Raw genomic sequence first — 22,847 nt, 5'->3', positions numbered from 1 at the left:
TGTGCACACAGCCCACAAAGGGGTGCACCAAGAGTGTCCGCCTCAGGTAACTGGGGAGGCTGAGCCACTGGGCCCTATAGGACACCTAGCACACAAAGCCAATCTATCAACTCAGGGAAGCAGACAAAATGTGGAGACAAAGAAACAGATCACAAACAAAAGAAATGGAGGAAAACAAACAACTGGATATAGAGTTCAAAACCATGATTATAAGGTTTTTCAAGAATTTTTTAGAAAAGGCTGATAAATTTAGCGAGACCCTCGAGGATATGAAAAAAGACCAACTAGAAATTAAGCATACACTGACTGAAATAAAAAATAATACACAGAGATCCAACAGCAAACTAGAGGATCGCAAGAATCAAGTCAAAGATTTGAAATACAAAGAAGCAAAAAACACTCAACCGGAAAAGCAAAAAGAAAAAAAGAATCCAAAAATATGAAGATAGTGTAAGGAGCCTCTGGGACAACTTTAAGCGTACCAACATCCGAATTATGGGGGTGCCAGAAGAAGAGAGAGAGCAAGATACTGAAAACCTATTTGAAGAAATAATGACCAAAAACTTACCCCACCTGGTGAAAGAAATAGACTTACAAGTCCAAGAAGCGCAGAGAACCCCAAACAAGAGGAATCCAAAGAGGACCACACCAAGACACATCATAATTAAAATGCCAAGGGCAAAAGACAAAGAGAGAATATTAAAAGCAGCAAGAGAAAAACAATTACCTACAAGGGAGCACCCATATGATTGTCAGCTGATTTCTCAACAGAAACTATGCAGGCCAGACGGGAGTGGCAAGAAATATTCAAAGTGATGAACAGCAAGAACCTACAACCAAGATTACTCTACCCAGCAAAGTTATCATTCAGAATGGAAAGTCAGATAAAGAGCTTCACAGATAAGAAAAGGCTAAAGGAGTTCATCACCACCAAACCAGTATTATATGAAATGCTGAAAGGTATTCTTTAAGAAGAGGAAGAAGAAGAAAAAGGTAAAGATAAAAATTATGAACAACAAATACATATCTATCAACAAGTGAATCTAAAAATCTAGTGAATAAAAAAATATGAACAGAATAAACTGGTGAATATAATAGAATCAGCGACATAGAAAGGGAGTGGACTGACATTTCTCGGGGGGAAAGGGGTGTGGGGGGTGCAGGAAGAGACTGGACAAAAATCGTACACCTATGGATGAGGACAGTGGCGGTGGGTAAGGGTAGAGGGTGGGGTGGAAACCGGGTGGAGGGGAGCTATGGGGGAAAAAAGAGGAACAATTGTAATAATCTGAACAATAAAGATTTATTAAATTAAAATAAAACAGGGAAAAAAATAAATTAGTAAATTGTTCTCTAGTAGAGTTATATCTTCAATGTGTTAATGTTCACATATTTGCAGTTATAAGTAACAGAAATTCACCTTTTTATGTAAGACTTGTTTACTCAAAAAAGGGAATTTATAGGCCTTTGTATGTCATTGGGAATTCCAGTATAGTATGTCCTTACTTAACATCATTGATAGGTTCTTGGAAACTCTGATTTTAAATGAAACAACATGTAATGAAATCAGTTTTACCATAGGCTATCAGGGGTCCTCAAACTATGGTCCGCGGGCCACATGTGGCCCGCCGAGGACATTAATCCGGCCTGCCGGGTGCCGCTGCCTGTCCTGCTTAGCAGTCGACTTCTCCCGGGCCCGCAGTGCGCATAGGAATTTGTTCATAGTTTTTTTTTAAACTATAGTCTGGCCCTCCAACAGTCTGAGGGACAGTGAACTGGCCCCCTGTTTAAAAAGTTTGAGGACCCCTGGATTGATATAAATAAATAAAAGTTAAAATCTGTGACATATTTCTAGTCACAAAAGCACCATCAAACTTCTAAGACCCAAAACACTCTAATATTAAACACTTCTAAATAAGTATGAGTTATACATACATTTTAGAAACATTAATAAAAATTTTCCAAACTGCTTATTTCATTTCAGAATTTTGGGTGGCTGAATTCTTTACTGGCAGCTCAGGGTGCAAGGTGGAACCCACCCTGAACAGGATGTCCTTCCATTGCAGGGCTACTCACACCCATACCCGCATCCACTCAGACTGGGACGTTGTAGACGCATTAATTTACCTCTTGTGTACATCTTTGGGACGTGGGAGAAAACGGGAGTATGTGGAAAAAACCCATGTGGACGTGGAAAGATGTGCAAACTCAACACAGCAGTGGCCTTGGCTGGGAATAAAACATTTAAAAAAAAAATCAACGCTATAATTAAGCAACATTGAACAAAACATTTTTGAGTACCTTTAGATATTGAGAAGAGGCATGGCTAGATGTGACTGACTCAGATATGAGGCTTTCTTCATGACTTGCCTCCATGTATTTCAGTTTACTTCTATTTTCATATGTACATATGGACAGGATACCCACCTCTAGTCTGAGGTGGTCATCCTAGCTTTGTTATCCCAGCAGAAAAAGAACTTTTCTTCCTCAGTGTCTATGTCTTGGTCCTAGAGGGGACTGGTTAGCTTTGCTTGGGTTTTGCACAGTACTGAACCAGTTTCTATTGCTATAGGAGACTGATTAGCCAGACTGGATCACATGTTCAACCCAGCAGACAAGAACTGGCAGGGGGGAGAGGTAAAGTAAAATGATGTTGAATAGAAACAAATTGTCCTTGATAAGTAATGGGATAGTCCATTAAACATTTTTTTGGCTATCTTTATAGGTGTAAAATGTTATTTAATTTTTAAAAAATTTGGAGCTAATTGATACAATATCTTCATGTTTTTTAGTTAATACGAATTCGTGCACGGGTGGGGTCTGGCCAGCCCGGCCCCAATCGGGGCAGATTGGGCCCGTAGGGAGGAGGAGATGGTGGGAGGTTGGCCAGCCGGCCCTCCCTGATCCGGGCCGATCAGGGCTGGGCCGTCTGGGGGAAGGGGCCGCAGGCGATTGGCCGGTGGGCCCCGCCCCCTATTGGGGTGGGGGTTGCAATCAGGGGTGGGGCGCCAGGGGGAGGGGCTGCAGGAGGTTGGCCACCCAGCACCGCCCCCTATTGGGGTGGGGGGATGCGATCAGTGGCGGGCTGGCTGAGGGGAGGGGCTGTGGGCCTATAGTGGTGGAGCAGGCTGATCAGGGGCGGGGCTGGCTGGGGGAAATAGGGGGGTTGTTTGGGCAGTGGCCTGCTCTTGATCGGAGTGGGAGAGTCCAATCAGGGGCAGGCTGGCAGTGGGGAGGGGCCGCGCGGTTGGCCGGCCAGCCCCACCTCCTGATTGGGTGGTTCATTGGCCACAGTGGGTGTCATAGTGACTGTTCGTTATGGTCGTTATGGCCCTGATGATCACTGGCTTTTTATATATATATAGATATTTGATACATAATGGTGCTTGTGAGAGCCTTAGGGCAGTGATAGGTATCTATAAGCAGTAGTGCTCCTTTGTTGATTTGTTACTTTTCTTACTGATTTTAATTCTACCAGATTTTCAGAAATTGAGACAAGGCCTATTGGGCTGGAGGTTCTAATATTTTAGATTTCCTATCACTAATATATTGGTATTGCAGAGGTAGGATTAACTTGGAGTTGAAAATCAAGACATGATTGCTTGTGTCTGTAATGGTGTTAATGGTGGGACCAGATTTATGGTAGTCTTGGAAAAGGTGGTAGAATTCTGTTGAACAGAGCAAGCATTGTAGCTAAAGCCAGTGACTTTCACTGCCTCCCAGGCCATTTGATTTGATTTTTCTTCCATGACTACCATACCACTAATCACAACCTGTCACCTCTCATGTATGTACTGTTATTTACATGGAAGACAACATGAAAACATCTGGATAATTCACTGCAGCCTCTTCTCCAATACTGAAAAAACATTTAATAGTGACACCTACATATACCTTCTCTCCAAATGGCTAGAAGGTGAAAGTAAATTCCTCGTCCAATAAATAGAAAGCAAATACTTAAACGTTTGGCTTGTAGTTTCCCCCCTTTCATGTCTGTTTATGTTTAGGCACTATTTGTCTTAAGATTTTTTTGAAAGTATTTTTTTCAAGTTTTGGTTTTCAGATCATTATTTCATTTTAGGTAAACTTTGATTATAGTGAAAGTGCATTGTTTTTGAGTAGAAGTAGGACTTCAAATCCCTGAGAACAATCAATGTTATTCAATACTAAGTCTCAGTCGTTACAAGAATTTTTTTTTTTCTGTAGAAAGTGTCTTGTTATTTTTAGAGCAAGAAAGCATTATTTATTGGTCTTCTAAAACAGTAGAGTTAAAACTATTGAGTTTGGTAGCATCTGTGTTATCTTAACAGCTATAGTTGATTGATGAGCATACTCTTTAATGGTCTTATTGCACAGATAACTTCTTAGCTTTATAACTTCTTAGCTTTTTAAATCTTGAAAGCACAGAATTACCCAGTCGGTTAAAACTGATGGTCTCTTAGGACAGTGGTCGGCAAACTCATTATTCAACAGAGCGGCAAACTGTAGCTCGCGAGCCACATGTGGCTTGGGAGCCGCAGTTTGCCGACCACTGTCTTAGGACATTGTCATAAAGAAGGGATAGGCAATGAAGGTTTTTAATTGATACTAATTAAGAGACATTCTTTTATTTATCTCAGTAATTGTGTAGTGAACTTGAAGACATAGATGCTATCTTCCTTGGTACAGCTTCAATGATTTCTATATAGGGAGAAAAAACCCACACATATGGAGAGAGGCGTGTGTGTGTGTGTGTGTGTACATATGTAAGTATGTGTGTATGTATATGTTTGTGGATATATATATGTGTATATATATTCATTATGAATCTCTATATATGTGTATATATATATTCATTATGAATCTTGGCAAGGCAATTTTAAGGAAAATGATAAATTTTATCCTTGGCAAAAGGATGGATATTGAGCACAAGCTGTCAAGCTCTTGAGCCATAATTTTCTCCCTGGCAACTGACTAGAGTCAGATTGAGGGAGGTGAAAATTGGTAGCCTGTCCAGTGCAGATGTTGACAGCTTCAGATTGATATACTCACATCTAATATAGGCAGCCTGGAAGATAGATGTTAAAAGGCAGATGTGATCAGGACAAAGCAGCTGTCAGTGATTGTTTGAGAAGTAGACAGGAGACAGAGTAGAGTCTGGGTTTGCTAAGTTTATGGAATAAAGACTTGAAATATAACTTTGAGGAGCTTTGTGTGGGTGTGTGAGAGAGATTGCATTTTAATTTGTCTTGTCTTGTTAGTGTGGTTTTAATCAGGTTGGCGCTATGAGCTTGATCTTTTATATGGGCTCTTGAATATTTCACAGGAGAAAAATGACAAGTATTCCTACCCTAGAATGTTGAGTATGAGTTTCAAAAAGTGTTAATAATAATGCTCTGGAAGAGCAATAGCAAAGAAAGATTTAACATTTTGAAAAAGCTTAAAGTTAAGTTAATTAGGATTTCAGATTAGTGTAATAATAAGAAATTAAACCTAACAAGAAAGCAGCTGATTTTTCTCATACTCTTCTTGCTTTTGAGTTCTGGCTTCTCATTTGTTATCCTGCCTTTTCCGCATGCCATCTTGGTAGATTTTTCATCCTGTTTTCTCCTCTTACTTTTGTGGATACCTCTTCATGTGATCCCCTAATGGCTGGGTCTGTTGTTAGGAAGTGTTCCCACTCCAGTTCCTGCCCTTCATATGTTCCTGAAGACTGTGATTAATTTAGCACTTGTTCATTATTGACCCCCATTCCTCCACTGTCACAATTTATTCCATTTTCTTTTGCTCTTCATTTAACCTGAACAGGAAAAACTAAATGTAAATTCCAAAAAATCATTAGCTGGTTGCCATTCAGGTGTTTTATGTCTTAAAGTTGTCTGTCTGACTTAAACTGTAAGTCTCTAGAGTGGAGGCTGTATTTTCTTTGACTTGAGATGTGTCAAGGATGCTGTCTGTTTTCTGGATCACTACCCTTGTGTGAGCATATGCTGCTCTGCAGAGACTCAAGTTCTGGTGTAGCCGGCTTGGAAGTGAGGAAAGGAAAACGAACTTACTAGATTTTAATGTTTGCTGTGATTTTGAAATTGCTCCTCTTTTTTTTTTGGTTTATCTTGTAAAACTCACAAAAATAACACTAACCAGGATAATAACACTACAGCAAGTATATTATTGCCTGGTATCCAATGTACCTAAGGAAGTTATCTCAGGTATTACAATTTTGACTTTGGCATGACTTCAATCATGATATTGCAGTAATGTCTACTAGTTAATTTCTTAAGAAAGTGATTCCCAAGTTGAAATGCATGTTATGCATTTATTTGCATGTGTAATCAGAAAGTAAGTGCCTCTCTTTGGAGTGTTTCTGAATAACAGTAGGGCATGCTTGAATTAGTAGGAGAACATGAATATGTGTGGTACTCTTATTTTAATGTTTTTGATAAAATCAATCTATTCTGTTGACTGTTAAAAGTCAGAATTTCTAAGCTCTGTTCCTTACTGCCATGGGATGGGGAAGGATGTAGGTGAAGAGTTTTTCTGGGTGTGTTTTGAACAAATTCTGATGGGCTTTTAAATATTTATTTCCTGGGTTGATTTTTCAAAAGCTAAACATTGACACCCCAGTCAAGTTCTCTTAAAGCGTCCTTCAGGAATTCTTTGAATCGTCACTTTATCTATAATTATGGAGGTATCATCTAGGGGTCTTCGGTTTTTGCCAAATATCCTCCATTGATGAATGGAAAGGCAAAGGTGGAAAGGATTAAATGTTTTATTCAGATTCATCATCATGTCACAGGGCATGTGGGTTACGCCAGATAGAGATCACCATTTGGTTCCTTCCCATAGGACTATGAAATTTGTTATTCTTTGCAACTATATTGCCAGTTCATCTTAATTGACAATTGTGGAAAATGTCTTATTACCAGACCATGGAAAATGAATTTTAAAAATTGGGGAAGAAGGGAGGGGAAGGGAGTGGGACAGCTTGGGAAATGGGTATTAATTCTTGATTATCTTGGAGTAGCAAATAATTTTGTGAAGCCTTGGCCCTGTCAGTTTATTATTTTGTAAAGTAAAAGTTGGTGGAATGATAAAAATAGTTGTATCATTTTCTGATGAGATCCTAAACTTAATCAGATGTATTTAAGAGAATTTGGTGTAAAGTAATTTAATGAGTGGAGATAAAGCACTAAAAAAGTAACTTACAAGAATTAGGAATCCCATGATAGGGAAGTTTTAGGTATTCAAAATCCAGGGCTGAATTGTTTTTATTTTCTATTGTGTAAAAAGATGCCAAGCCATTAAATATGGGAGTTGGGGGCAATGTTATAACAGACTTAACCTATGATGTTGCTTGTTGGCTTGCTCTGTTTTTTGTTGTTTTTTTTTTTTCCTTTCCTCTGGCTATTCCCTAGGTAGAACTGGAAACATTTTTTTTAAAACAAAAGTAATTTTCTGCAGTATACATGCTTTTAATAGTAAGAGCAAGAAGAAGAAAATAAAAATCAGCTATGATTTTTGTTACCCAAAGGTGAAACCAGTGTTTAACATTTTGGTCTAAACCCTTCCAGTTTGTTTTTTTATGAATATATTCATGTGGATAGAAATACGTTTTGCTCCATTTTATCATTTTTTTTTCACTCAATGGATGCTGAACATCTTTCAGTATTAATTTTCCTTTAGTGGATCCTGAACATCTTTCAATAATAATTTTCCTACCATGTAATTTTTAAAATACATGTATTTTTCAAGAAAAATGATTTTAAATATAATATTACATGCAATAAACATTAATATTTCAAGAAAAAAGATTTTAAGTATAATTACCAAAACTGTACTAACATAGTATGATATCACAAAAATTGTAGGAAATATTAAAAATCTGCAAATAACAGGATTACTTCTATTATATTCTAAAATATATATACTAGAGGCCTGGTGCACGAAATTTGTGCACTGGGTGGGGGGGGGTGTCCCTCAGCCCAGCCTGGACCCTCTCCAATCTGGGACCCCTCGGGGGAAGTCTGACTGCTCGTTTAGGCCCGATGACTGAATAATATCCTCTATAGAGTAATATGACTTCAGGACTCTTTTGAACTAGAAAAACCAAAGAGTTCTCTAATGTAGAACTCTACATGGTCAGAGTTTTATTCACTTTTCAAATATTTAAAAGGAGTGTGGTAAATAGGACAGTTTTTATTATATTTTATTTTTATTATTTATTTTGAATATTTTTATTTCAGAGAGGAAGGGAGAGGAAGAGAGAGATAGAAACATCAATGATGAGAGAGAATCCTTCATCGTCTGCCTTATACATGCCCCACACTGGGGAATGAGCCTTCAACCCTGGGCGTTTGCCCTGTGAATCGAACCGTGACCTCCTGGTTCATTGGTTGACACTCAATCACTGAGCCACACTGGCTGGGCAGGACAGTTTTTATTTAAAAGACTGAAGGCTGGGGAGAAATTAACTGGGGAACTTAAGTGCATGTATGTATATATGCATAGCCTGTGAACACAGATAATAGTGTAGTGAAGGCCTGGGAGGGGCAGGTGAGGGGTGGGAGGGGGTCAATGAGAAAAAACAAACGGGATATCTTTAATACTTCCAACAATAAAGATAAATTAAAAAAAGTGACTTTGGTAAAAAATAAAAGACTAAGGGCTGTAATTGATAACAAGTGTAGTATGAGATATTTGAGGAGAAAAAAACTTTAAAAATCCTTTTAAGGGAAAGAGATAAAAGAAACTTGAGCAAGGGCATCTGGGAAATCTGTGGGAGAAGAGGAATTGGAATTCCACTTATGGCCATGAAATTGATTCTGAAATGAATAAATAATTTGAACATGTTGATGGTAAATGTCTTAACTCTTCTGGAAGCTTCTGTCATTTCCACACAAGGCTATTTTTTGCTGCTTCTCAAAAGCATATTCAGGTGGCTGTCTGAAAATATCTTTGTTGGATTTGGCAATTGATAATAGTATGCTCTCATAAAATGTTTTAAGAAATGTCTACTTAAAGTGTCTATAACAGTTGAACTTCTACAGAAACTAAACAAAATATAAAGACGTGATTGGGCTGCATATGCCCCCTCCCCCTTATTTTACCACTTATCCATATTTTAGATAAGCGTTCAAGACAGCTGATTCACAAAGCTTTCATATTTCATAATGTATGCTATTTTTACTTTTTCTTTTTGCAGTGACTCTAATTGCTATGAGTTTTTTATACCATGGAAAAAAAGAAGAAATTTTGTATATAGACATTTTGAGTGATTTAGGTTATTTCTTTCTAGGAAACCCTGGGTTTTATGTATCATAGACATGAATTAAAGATATTTTACATTTTTGATCATTTAAAAACTTTCCTTTAGTATATATATGTGTGTGTGTGTGTGTGTGTACGTGTATAATAGAAAATTTAAGGAAAGCACATGAACATAAACAGCAGGAAATAATTACCCATCAGGCTATGTCACCTAGTGATACACTACCTCTGTTAATATTGTGTTTATTGGTGTGGTCTTCCTTATTTCATCTTTATAACATAAACACATTGTGTTCTCCAATCTCATTGTGCAGTATAAATTGTCCCATATCTGCTATTTAAGGTGCAAATAAAAATTTTCCCCATTAATAAAGATACATGGAATGGGTGGATTATGTACTTTACAAAAGATAAGCCATGTTTCTCTGCTGGGCTGACAAAATTTTTATATTTTTTCTGGACCTCAAGGTAGAAATGAACATATTAGAAGTAACCTTAGTATTATTTTGCTTTATCTATTGGATCTCCTTGGAGGACTTTTGAAGGCTGTAGAGATATTTACATAGCTGGCACCCTCCCTATGGCATTGTGGTTGGGAGCTATTCTTTTAGTATGACATGAACTTTTTTGTATGTGGAGTTGTAAATGGGATAGGTGAGGCAGACTACAAGTTGCTAAAAACAGGAAGGAACCTCAGGTTGGTTTAATTCCTTTAAAAAAAAAAAAAGATGGAAAAGTTAATGCCCAGCAAGTAGAACTACTATAAGTCAAGCTTTGTTTGTAGCTATTACCACAAAAGGACCAGTTAGTTTTTACTAGTACTTTCTGCACTATGGGGAATGAGTGAAGGAGGCTCCCTCTTTACTGCTTCAACATTACAAATTAAAAGCTAGTTTTTCCTTCATGCTTTAGGAAAATTGCTAGCATGACTTTATTTCTAAAAATGTAAGAAACAATTGGTGTATGTACAATGATCATGTTCTGAATAAATTTAAGAATTGAAGATAGTAGATAGGTAGTGTGAAAGCAGCATGGAAGTATTTGTTGAGCTTCACATTTATTACCTCATTTAATTTTCAAAACAACCCAGTGAGGTGGCAGATGGTATTCTCATTTTATGGAAAACAGGTAGAGATAAAGCAACCGAAAGGCACACACTGCCAAATAACCAAGTTGGGATTCAGATCCAATTCCAATACCTTGTTTTATCTGTACCAGACAGTGTTCTGGGAGAATAATGTACAGTTGTCTCTTGAACAACACGAAGATTAGGGGCACTGACCCCTATGCAGTCAAATATGCGTATAACATTTGTCTCCCCCAAAACTTAGTTGTCTCTTGGTATCTGCTGGGTATTGGTTCCAGGACCCCTGGCACAGAAACCAAAATCCGAGGATGCTCAAATCCTCTATATAAAATGGCATAGATCAGTGCTTACAATTTTTCTTATCCATGGACTCCCAACTGCAGATTGGAACAGTGCAGGTATTTGTTGAAAAAAAAAAAAAGTCACGTTTATGTGGACCTGTGCAAACCCTTGTTCAAGGGTCAATTGTATATTCATTAACATTACTTTGTGACATTATTTGTTTTAAAGGAGCAGCATAATAGAATATCTCATGTTTCCTAGGTTCATGTTTAAAAAGAAAAACCAAGCTTTCTTTTTTTCTTTTTACTGTCTCTCTCTCATGCACACACACTCCTACAGTTTTCAGACCTGTTCTTTCCTTATAACTTTATAAAAAGTTGGATTGCTTTGAAGAGAATTCACTCAAGATATTTGATGCTTTAGAGAGGGCTTGATCTTGTCCTGTTCTAATGTAGAACTCTGTGTTTTTTTTGTTTACTTTCTTTACAATTGCCCTTTGTCCTTGTTTTGCTTCAGAGGAACTTAACTTTTGTCTTCAGCTTAGTGAGGGAAGAATGCCAGCAGATGGGTATGTTGACAGATCTGATTTCATGACAGATAGAACAATAGTAGTGGGTTCTTAAGTTTCATCTTCTTTATGTCTTAGTTAATACCAAATGTAGTGTAGTTGACTAGAGACAATTGGGACCAGGCCAGAAGACCCAGTTATATAATCAACCTTTACTGCTGATCATGTGACTGTAGACAGATTACTTGTCTTCCTCAGTTTTCCCAATTTGCCTTTTTGTATGAGGAAATAGTGCTTTTGATAACTCTTACAACTATGCTTAAACAAATATAAACTAGTTATATTTTATTGTTTTTAAAGGACTCTTGATTTTTTATTATTTTTTAAGGATTTGCCATTATAGTTTTGTGTTTTTAAAAAAATATTTTTATTGATTTCAGAGAGGAAGGGAGAGAGAGGGAAAAAGAGATAGAAACATCAATGATGAGAGAGAATCATTTATCAACTGCCCCCTGCATGCCCCCTACTGGGGATTGAGCCCACAACCCAGGCATGTGCCCTAACCAGGAATTGAACCTAGACCTCCCAGTTCATAGGTTGAAGCTCAACCACTGAGCCTCACCAGCTGGGCTATATATATTGTTTGTTTGTTTGTTTGTTTTAACTAAAAAGAGTTGACAACTTTATTTTCACATTTCACAATACCAGTGAAATTGCTTTATTTTTTGGCCCACTACTCCCCTCCAAAACTATTCTCTCTCTGATAGGAAGAGGGAGTGAATCTTCCTGTTCTTGTTTTCTGTTAGAAAACATCCAGAGTCATAGTACCATGAACTCCTGGTGAAATAGAACAAGTAATATAAAACTGATAGAGACTCTCCTCTTTCCTTATTTGTCTGGTTGAATCATTTCTGGCTGAGTGGGGCACCATCATGGGACTGGTGGGAGATCTCATCATTGGGGGCCCAGGCATCATTGCATGTGCCCTCCCATAGGTGGCTTCATTTCAGGAGCAGGTCCCACTGGCATCATCCCAGGAGTAGGAGGACCTAGAAGACTGGGGGTAGGGGTGGGGTATGGGGAGGTGGGATCATTGTCCCCTGCGGAAGGAGGAACAGAGAATGGAGTAGGAGGTATCTTTCCTTGCTGAAATGCTCGGTTGTTTTGTCAATCAGGCTCTGAGCCTACTCTTTCATCCATTTCTGATAGTAATTTTTCACATTCTTTTTGTGTTTCCTACCAGTGCAATGTGTCTTTTTTTATAGATGAAGGGAGAGTCATGGGTGAGGCATGTATCACAGTAGTCACAATAAAACATGGGCAAGTTGTTCTGCAGACCATTGGTCACTCCATTCCATGCTGCTGGAAATGACCTGTATATTTCTAACTAGAGGCCCGGTGTATGAAATTCGTGCACTCGGGGGTGGGGGAGTCCCCTCAGCCTGGCCTGCATCTTCTCGCAGTCCAGGAGCCCTCGGAGTATGTCCCAACTGACAGCTTAGGCCTGCTTCCTACGGGGAGCAGGCCTAAGCTGGCAGTTGGACATCCTTAGCACTGCCATGCAGGCAGGAGAGGCTCCTGCCACTGCCACTGAGGTCACCAGCCATGAGCCTGGCTTCTGGCTGAGCGGTGCTCCCCCTGTGGGAGCACACTGACGACCCAGAGGCAGCTCCTGTGTTGAGTGTCTGCCCCCGGGTGGTCAGTGCGCATAATAGTGACCAGTCGTTCTGCTGTTCGGTCAATTTGCATATTAGCCTTTTATTATATAGGATATATTAAATGTCTCAAGTCAATTTTAGTGTCATATTACTTTTACAGAGATGACCCTTAAGAGAAATTTGAGGTCTTTGGTTTTAGTTGTGGCTATTTACAAATTTGTTCATCATTTTGTGAGTAGAGAAAGTTTGAATGTTATTCATGAATTAAGGATTTGCCATTATTATGGCTGTGAGCTAAAAGAGATTAGAGTGGATGTAAATATATTTCATTTACTTTGTTTCTTCCAGTTCCACATATTGGTTGTCATATGACCCAATATTATTTTGGAACGATATCATGCTAGCTGTCAAAGACATGAAACTGTTTAAGAAGAACCTGGTGGAAATGAGAATGAGGGAGGGGAGTGGGAGGAAATAGTGAAAGAGAAATTAGAGTTGGTGGAAAATGAGGAATTAGTACAGTGAGGTTAAGCAATAAACATTACATTTAAAATTATTTACAAGACTTTTCACTTGTCTATTCAAATATAAGCTAGTCAATTGGAGAATTTTGATGCATTTAGTTGGACTATAGTTTTAAGAAACTACTTTAAATTCATCCAGTTCTGCCACAGTTCTTACATTTACCTCAGGTTAACACCTTTTTTTATTTCTAGTAGCAACTGCTTCAGTTTCTTCCACTATCCTCACCTCTTGCTTCCATTGACATCCTGCTCATTTTTTAGGAGAGCCTCATTTACTGTTTCTGAGAAAACTGAGATTCCCCCAACTGGAAGCCTCTTGATATCTCTACTTTCACTTCTCATCTGAGGGTACAAGAATTCCTCCTCCTCATTTTATGGCTCTCACTTCCTTCTGTGGTCCTGTTATGTGTGTTCCTCTCTGTGATCTAGAGTATTCAATCTTCAATTATGTCTTTATTGTCTGTTTGCCTCCCTCTCCCCCTCAATCTATCTGTAATTAATTCCAACAGTGATAGTAAATAGCATGGGAGTGCATGCACTGTTCTAAGCACTCTGAGAACATTTGGTTTCATATCCACAGCACTCCTGAAAGGTAAATACAGATAATCCTCACCTTGCATGATTCCAGTATGCACAAATGCCATATTTTGTTTATCCATACATTAGTGGTAGATGTTTGGGTTGTGCCCACATTTCATCTATTATGAGCAGTCCTGCTGTGAACTTATTCATGTATATGTTTTTTGTGTAGACATATTTTCCGTTCTCTTGGATATATACTTAGGAGTGGAATTGCTGAGTCACATGGTAACGCTACATTTAATCTTTTGAGGAATTTTCCAGAGTGGCTGAATCATTTTACCTTTCCTTCAATGGAATATGAAGTTTTCAATTTCCCCACATAGTCACCAACATTTCTTATTATCTGCCTTTTTGGTTATATGAAGTGATATCTCATTGTAATTTTGGTGTGCTATTGGCTTATGGCTATTGAACATTTTTTCATGTGCTTATTAGCTATATATGTATCTTCTTTGGAGAGATGTGTATATAATTCCTTTGCCTATTTTAAATTGTATTATCTTTTTATTGTGGAAGTTCTTTATATGTTGTGGATACTAGATTCTTATCAGGTACATGGTTTTCAAAATTTTTCTTCCATTCTGTGGGTCTTTTCATTTTCTTGATAGTGGCCTTTGAAGCACAAAATTTTAAATTTTGATGATGTTCAATTAATCTATTTTTTATTCTGTTTATGCTTTTGGTGTCATAGTTAAGAAACCATTGCCAGAGGTCATGAAAACTTCTATCAATGTTTTCTTGTAAGTGTATTATAATTGTAGCTCCACATTTAGGTTTTGATCTATTGTGAAAGTATATGGTGTGAGGTAGGAGTCCAACTTTTTTCTTTTGCATATGGATATCCAACTGTCCTACCACTATTTGTTGAAAAGATTATTTCTTCTCCTATTAAGTGGTATTGCCAGCCTTGTTGAAATTTAATTAACTGTATTTTTGGGTTCTCAGTTCTCTTTCATTGATCTGTATATATGCATTTGATTTTGTTGACCAATTTTCTCTTGCAAATTCTTCTCTTCTTGTTTTTGACAGCTCATCATCTTGGTTCTCTTTGTTTCTATTGTCATAGAGTATTTCTCCTCAAATTCATAATGTCAAGAGCTCCATCTTTTTTTTTAAAGTTTCCCTAATTTATGTGCAGTCATACAGTGCTATGGTTTTCTTTTCTGTTTCAGGATAACCCTAGTTTGAAACCTTTAAGTAATCTTTGATGCTTTTTTTCCCTTCACTCTTCATAGTCAAAGGTTTTCATATAATTTGACCCCTGCCTTTATTTTTTATTTAAATTGTTTTAATCCTCACCCGAGGATATTTTTTTTAATTGATTTTTTTTTAAAAGAGAGGAAAAGGGGAGGGTGGGAGAGAGGGAAGAAGGGAAGGAGGAGAGAACATCAATGTGAAAGAGAAACATCGATTGGTTGCCTCCTATATGTGCCCCAAATGGGGATTGAACCAGAAACCTAGGTACGTGCCCTGACCAGGAATTGAACCTGAAACCTTTTGGTGCACGGGATGGTGCTCCAATCAACTGAGCCACCCAGCCAGGGCTTGACCCCTCCCTTTATAATTTACTACTTTTCTTTCCTGGGCTCTCACTGTAGCTTTCTGACTTATCTCTCTGGTTAGGTTTATTGTATTACTTTTGTTAGGTTAATCCTGTGTATCTATGGCTTTGAATTTGCTATTTGGTTCAGGGATTCTTCTTTGTAGTCTCTCTATCCCCATCATCCGTTAATTTGAGAACTCAGCCCCCAGGCATGCCTTCTTTTTATATATCTCATCTTGATAAGTGGTTATAAGAATACAAGCATTGGCATTACAAAACCTGGTTGTACCATTTACTATTAGGAGACTGTGATTAAGTTAGTTAACCTATGCTTTAGTTGTCTTATTTGTAAAGAAGGACGAACATTAGCCTAACTTTCTAGGTGGTTGATATGATTAAATAAAATGTGATAATGCCATAGAGTGGACATTTAATAAATGTTGGATATTATTATGTTGCTTTTCCTTTTGTTAAAGTGCTAATTCTTTTAACTCCACTGCCCAAAGTCCTTCCTATCCTTGGAGGGTAGAGTCTATTTCAGAGTGCCATGTCTTCTATAAAACTTGCTGGTCATTAGTATATCCTCCTTTGAAACCTTGTAGTACTTTGTGCCTTTCTTACAGCTTGAAGGTTAACATGCCACATGATTTCTGTATGATTACATTCCTCTTTTCTGGACTATAAACCGTTTGAAAGAAGGGATTGTCTTGTTTAGCTTTGTTCACCTGGCAGTGAAATTGTTTGTTTTAGTGTGTAATAAGCTCTCAATAAACAGGTGAAATTCTATTGTATTTCTTGTTTTTTTTTTTAATCTTTATTGTTCAGATTATTACAGGTGTTCCTCTTTCTTTTCCCCCATAGCTCCCCTCCACCTGATTCCCCACCCCACCCCACCCCACCCCACCCCACCCCACCCCATGCCCTTACCCCCTGCCACTGTCTTCATCCATAGGTGTAAGATTTTTGTTCAATCTCTTACCGCACCCCTCACACCCCCTTCCCCCTGAGAATTGTCAGTCGACTCCCTTTCTATGTCCCTGATTCTATTATATTCACCAGTCCATTCTGTTCTTCAGATTTGTTATTCACTTGATTTTTAGATTCACTTGTTGATAGGTATGTATTTGTTGTCATTTTGTTGTTCATAATTTTTATCTTTACCTTTTTCTTTTTCTTCCTCTTCTTAAAGAATACCCTTCAGCATTTCATATAATCCTGGTTTGGTGGTGATGAACTCCTTTAGCTTTTTCTTGTCTATGAAGCTCTTTATCTGACCTTCAACTCTGAATGATAGCTTTGCTGGGTAGAGTAATCTTGGTTGTAGGTTCTTGCTGTTCATCACTTTGAATATTACTTGCCACTCCCTTCTGGCCTGCATAGTTTCTGTTGAGAAATCAGCTGACAGTCGTATGGGTACTCCCTTGTAGGTAGGTAACTGTTTTTCTCTTGCTGCTTTCAAGATTCTCTCTTTGTCTTTTGCCCTTGGCATTTTAATTATGATGTGTCTTGGTGTGGTCCTCTTTGGATTTCTCTTGTATGGGGTTTTGTGCGCTTCCTGGACTTGTAAGTCTATTTCTTTCACCAGGTAGGGGAAGTTTTCTGTCATTATTTCTTCTAATAGGTTTCAATATTTTGCTCTCTCTCTTCTTCTGGCACCCCAAAAATTCGGATGTTGGTATGCTTAAAGTTGTCCCAGAGGCTCCTTACACTGTCTTCATATTTTTGGATTCTTTTTTCTTTTTGTTTTTCTGGTTGGGTGTTTTTTGTTTCCTCATATTTCAGATCTTTGGTTTGATTCTTGGGGTCCTTTGATCTACTGTTGAATTTCTGTATATTCTTTATTTCAGACAGTGTATACTTAATTTCTGACTGGTCCTTTTCCATTTTTTTGCATTCTCATTAAGGTCCTTGAAGGTCTCACTAAGCTCCTCAGAGGTCTCATCAAGTTTCTCGGTGGTTTTTAGAAGATTGTTGAGTAACCTTATAAATGTGGTTCTGAACTCTATGTCATCCAGTAGTTTGCTTTCCTCCATTTCTTTCATTCGTGACATGTTTCTTTGTCTCTGCATTTTACTGCTTCCCTGTCTTGATGGAGTGGCTTTGTGTGGTAGGTGACCTATAGGGGCCAGTAGCTCAGCCTCCCCAATCACCTAAGGTGGACGCTCTTGGTACACCCCTTTGTGGGCTGAGTACAAAGTCTTGGTATAGTTAAGCCTTGATTGTTGTTGGTGTCACTGGGAGGAATTGACCTCCAGGCCAATTGGCTGTGAGGATCCGCTGTGTCTATAATGGAAGAACTGCTATGCTGGAGACTCGCTTATGGTGTAGGACTTGTTTCAGTGGGGCTTTGGTGCTCACTGAGTCTGCCTCTTGAATGTGTCACTTATGGATGTGAGGAGTTGCAATCTGGTGTCTCACCCTGACCACTAGGTACACTGGCTTCTGGATCTCCAATGGGGTGCAGGTCAGCTACTGTCTGAGGCCACCCAGCAGGCGCTACAGCGAGAACTAGAGTTTTTCTCCTCTTTGCTTGGGGTTTGGAGGTTTTGGAGCTGTCTGACCCGGGCTGCAAGTTTGCTATGTTAAGCTGCGATAGGGCAGGCCATTCATATGCTAAAGCCGCTGCTTGGAGCTTGGGTGGGTTTGTAGGTTGTGCAGGGCAGGGTCTCAGGGCATCACTAGGCTAGGGCGTGGCAAATAGTGATGGCTGCCAGTAAGCCTGCTCTGCGTCTCCGACCGCATCCCCACATCCCGCGCCCCAGTGCAGTAAACAATTATTCCTGCGCGCAGCCCTGCAAGCAAGCCACACTCACTTTCCGACCCGATGGCAGACAGTCCAGCTTCTCCCCGTAAGAGTTTGGGCCCCCTGTGTCTCCCCAGAAACTGGAGTTCAGAGTAATCGGGAGCTTTATCTCCCTTCGGGTTGAAAAAAGCAGCGCTACCAGTCGCCCGCTGCCAGCCCGATATGCGCGCCTCCGTACCTCAGCTTTTCAGCACTTGTGCACATCTCAATGCTCTCTTCTCTTTTCTTCTAGTTGTAGAACTTCCACTCAGCCAGCTTTCCCGTGGTTCTAGGTGATAGACGTTTTGTCTTTTAGTGTAGTTTTGAAATTGTTGTGCAAGGCAGCAGTTTAGGTGTTTACCTACGCCGCCATCTTGGATCTTCTCCTGTATCTCTTGTTTAATAGTAATATTGCCTAAGGCAAAAATCTTCTGTAAGACTTTTGAGACAACTTCTATGAGTAAATAGCTTTTCCTACCATCTTCCTATATAGCACCATGTCCACAGTGCTATTGTACTAGTAAGTCTGATTGCATTGTGATACTTGCTAATTGAGTACAGGTGCCTTGTCTTAATTAGCTTTTAATTGTTTGCTTGTCTGTCTTTCCCCTTCCATACAGCTTCATGAGGACATGGGTTGTTTCTTGCACACTATATCACTACACCTCATACAGTCTTTGATGTATTGTGGGTGCTCAAATATTTGTTGAATAAATGAATAAACTCTGTCTTTTTAAGTACCATGAGATAACATTTTTAATGTCATGTATCCACATAATACTTACCATATGTCTGTATCTTCATATGTGTGTATTTTACATACAGGAAAAAACATAACTGTGAGATTCTTCATTGTGAGTTATTTCTGACCTAATAGATAAGAGCCCAAGCCTGTCTTTATTCTTAGTATATATGGTACTTTTAAACCTAATTAATATATGAATCTGAGGGTGAATTTCCACCCCCACACCCAGCACCTCTGGCAGCTCATATTATGCAAGTAAATTTGATAGCTAGGAGAAATTTGGTAGATCTCTTCAGAAGTGGCTAGGTTTCTTGAGAGTGTACGTTTTACATTTATGGAAGAGAAGAGTGAATGGCCTTTAAGCTTTAATCTGAAGTGGACACATTCAGTCAAGGGAGGAAGTATATGATTCTCCAAGTACATAAACATAGTCACCATATAGGTATTGACAGTATAACTGGTGGAACAGACATAGCCCTGGTCCTGCAGTTGTTTTCAGTTATGGGAAAAGAGGGATGATATAGGCACCTTAAATGATTACTAATAGAAATGAATGACAAAAACTGTGTTATTTTACAAGTTTCTAGAAAATGTTATATATAAATTTTTAGCATTGTATTTTAGGGTTATATAAGCTGGATATTCCTAATAACTATAGTAACATGTATATGTTTTTAGCTTAATTTTCTTTATTATGGATATAATACTTGTTCGTTATATAAAATGTTGTTTTTTTTAACCCTTCAATCTTTCTTTTTTAAACCCAGGTTACACACATTTATAACTTCTTTCTTTTGTTGTTTAAGGTTCCATCATATGCCTTAACATTTTTTCATATATATGTTTCTATTTACAGAATAGTCAATTATAGGCTAGACCAGTGGTCGGCAAACTGCGGCTTGCGAGCCACATGTGGCTCGCGGGCCATGGTTTGCCGCTCTGTTGACTAATGAGTTTGCTGTCCACTGACCTAAGCATTTAAAAGAGGAACACTGTGGCTCAGTAGTTGAACTTCAACCTATGAACTAGGACAGTGGTCGGCAAACTCATTAGTCAATAGAGCGGCAAACCGCAGCTCGCAAGCTGCGTGTGGCTCGCGAGCCTCGGTTTGCCGACCACTGGGGTAGTCCTAGACTCTCGATTCCAGTAATTACAGGCTGTTGTTGTTCCTTGTGATTAAGCCCGAGACCATAGTTTACTTAACTAGATGCTTATTGTTGAGCATTTGAGTTGTTAGCAATGTTTTACTATGAGAAAAATGAGTATCAGTAACTGAACTCTGTCTTCCACGTATCAGTGAGTTCCTGTTACTGTTAGAGCTGTACACATTAAATAGTTGGGATGGTTAATGAAGCGTGGTGGTCCTACATAATGGTTCCTATATTTCTGTATAATTCTGTGGATTTGAGGATAGATTGCAGTAGATCCAATTTTTTCTCCCACTCAAATCTTGGATTTAGTTTTCTTAGGATACATATAATGTTCCTTTTTGAAAGGAGTATTATTAGATTATTGGAAATAAGTACTTTTTTAAGACTTTTGATGTATAGTACCAAATCATTTTCCAAATATTGTGCTTTCACCAGCAACATATGAGGGTGCTTTTCTCTTAGTAACAGCTCTAAAACAAATGAAAGAAAAACACAACAAAAATAAAAATCTTAAATTTCATGCATGAAATATACAAAGCTTGAACTATTTTTTTAATCCTCACCTGAGGATATTTTTCTATTGATTTTTAGGGAGAGTGGGAGAGAGAGGTAAAGACAATGAGAAACATTGATGTGAGAGAAACACATCGATTGGTTGCCTCCTGCATGCACCCAAACAGGGCCCTTGACCAGAATCAAACCCAAGACCCTTCGGTCCTCAAGCTGACTCTCTATCCACTGAGCCAAACCGGCCAGGGCTATTTTATTTTATTTTTTAAATGTAGACCAGCTGTTCGGCTCATTTCTGCTGTTTGTTTTCTTCATTCTGTAAAACAGGTGATTTAATGAAGAGTGCTGCAGGAGAGTTTGCAGATGATCCCTGCTCTTCTGTGAAACGTGGCAACATGGTTCGGGCAGCTCGAGCATTGCTTTCTGCTGTTACCCGGCTGCTTATTTTGGCTGACATGGCAGATGTCTACAAATTACTTGTTCAGCTGAAAGTTGTAAGTACAGGCCTATGTCTGTAATTTGTTTTCTCTATCACAGTGAAAGTGCTACTGGCCATACTTAATTCAGCATTCCTTGGGACATGGAGTGGTTTACTTAAATGGACCAGGGATGTTTTTGTTTCATTTCCACTTATTCCTTTATTCCAAATGTACGTCATACTGGTTCTACTGTGAGCTGTGTTGTTTGGTTCTAATGAAGAACTTGTAGCAAATGTATTGTTTTGAGTCCTTCCCTTTTTGTAGTAGTGATTAAACATTTCCTTATACCAGTTGAGTTCCAGAGTTGAGGAACCAAGATATGTTAAATTGTATTCTTAAATAGAAATCAGTAATACTGTCCTTTTCAGCTCCCAAAAAGCTTCCAATGTAGTAGCTGCTAAAATGTTTGAGTGCCATGTAAACTAGAGAGAAAGTTTGAATTGCTGTCTGAATTGCTCTTCCAGGGCATAAAAAATTCCTTATACAAGAATTACTTATAATTTTTATTTTTTGGGGGGGATATATTTAATAGGTGGAAGATGGTATCTTGAAACTGAGGAATGCCGGCACTGAACAAGACTTAGGAATACAGTATAAAGCCTTGAAACCTGAAGTGGATAAACTGAACATTATGGCAGCTAAAAGACAACAGGTATAGTCATGATTTAGGGATATATTAAAATTATTTATATTATTACTAGTTTGAAAAATTTAAGTTTTACAGTACCTATCTGCCAATGTAGTACCATTAAAACATTTTACCATTTTAAAAATTAAGTTGTATTCACGTTATGCTCTTATTTTCAATCTTTTAAAAATTTTGCTTTAAGTAGCTTGGCAATTTATGATAGTGTAGGAGAGGTAATAGTTATGTGCATTTGAGGATTAACTTGAGTTGATAATGGCATTTATCTCAGGTTTTAAAAAACCTTAAACCAGTTCAAACATACTGGAATGACTTCTATATCAGAAAGTATTTTTCCCCTCTCCCCATATTTTTTCACTATTTATGTATATTTTAGATCCGAGGAGGTGGAGGACCAACTAGTTAGTTATGCATAGATTTTCGAATGGGGTGGCGAGGAGGGGGAGGTTCACACCTCTAATACCTGCATTGTCAAGGCTCAACTGTATTTCTTACTAATTGCTATTAATAGTTTCCATAGTGTTAGAAATTTGTGTTGTGTGGCATGTGGATCAATGCTCTTATTTTCAAGCTTTGCTAAATCTTTGAGGTTTTCTGCTGTTAGGATGCTTTGTAGTCTCCCTGTGCCCTTCTTGTTGGATGCTGTGTGTTAGATGTGTGTTCTGTAGGGGAGATGCATATATCACCATTCAGCTTTCTACAACTTCCATAGTCCTGATCAAGTTTTTAATTCTTATTTTTAAAGAAGCCCAGAAATATAAATTATTATTATTGTTAGCCAGTACATATCCCAGTTAGGATATTTTACATTGCAGTTCACAGAAAAGCCAGCTCCAAAACTACTTAACAATGGAGGATTTATTTTCTCACTAATTAGAAATCGCAAGTTATATTTCTGACTTCAGGATTGTTAAATTTAAAGGCTTTGCAATATCAATAAGGATCCAGGTTCTTGACATTTCCCAGCACTGCCATCTTCAGTGCCTGGCACTGGATTGCTGTTGAAGCTTTAGGCATGGCATTTATGCACGTCAGTATGGCCAGTGAGAAAATAAAAGGATTGTTCCTTATGTCTATAAGCAAACACTCCAGAAGCCTTTAACA

At 38.4% G+C, this 22,847-nt stretch overlaps 2 protein-coding genes across 5 annotated transcripts in view; one reads left to right on the top strand and one right to left on the bottom strand.

The window, feature by feature from the left end:
• Positions 1 to 22,847, top strand: part of CTNNA1 (catenin alpha 1) — a 198,832-nt gene that overhangs the window by 45,624 nt on the left and 130,361 nt on the right. For all 3 annotated transcript variants that reach the window (XM_080672996.1, XM_080672997.1, XM_080672998.1), the window contains exons 4-5: positions 20,946 to 21,112; positions 21,630 to 21,749. In XM_080672996.1, the coding sequence (XP_080529122.1) occupies positions 20,946 to 21,112; positions 21,630 to 21,749 (287 nt within the window). The remainder of the gene's footprint in view (positions 1 to 20,945; positions 21,113 to 21,629; positions 21,750 to 22,847) is intronic.
• The window catches only part of LRRTM2 (leucine rich repeat transmembrane neuronal 2), an 88,970-nt gene that overhangs the window by 12,832 nt on the left and 53,291 nt on the right, over positions 1 to 22,847 (bottom strand). Inside the window, exon 4 of one of the 2 annotated variants that reach the window (XM_080673005.1) lies at positions 2,175 to 2,229. The exons of the other annotated variant lie outside the window; for it this stretch is intronic. The gene's annotated coding sequence lies outside the window, so the exon portion shown is untranslated. Of the gene's footprint in view, positions 1 to 2,174; positions 2,230 to 22,847 lie in introns of those variants that run through there. 2 annotated transcript variants of the gene reach the window in all.

This window comes from Plecotus auritus, assembly GCF_963455305.1.
Source record: "Plecotus auritus genome assembly, chromosome: 6".
NCBI lineage: Eukaryota > Metazoa > Chordata > Mammalia > Chiroptera > Vespertilionidae > Plecotus > Plecotus auritus.
This window is presented reverse-complemented; position numbering and strand designations above follow the sequence as displayed.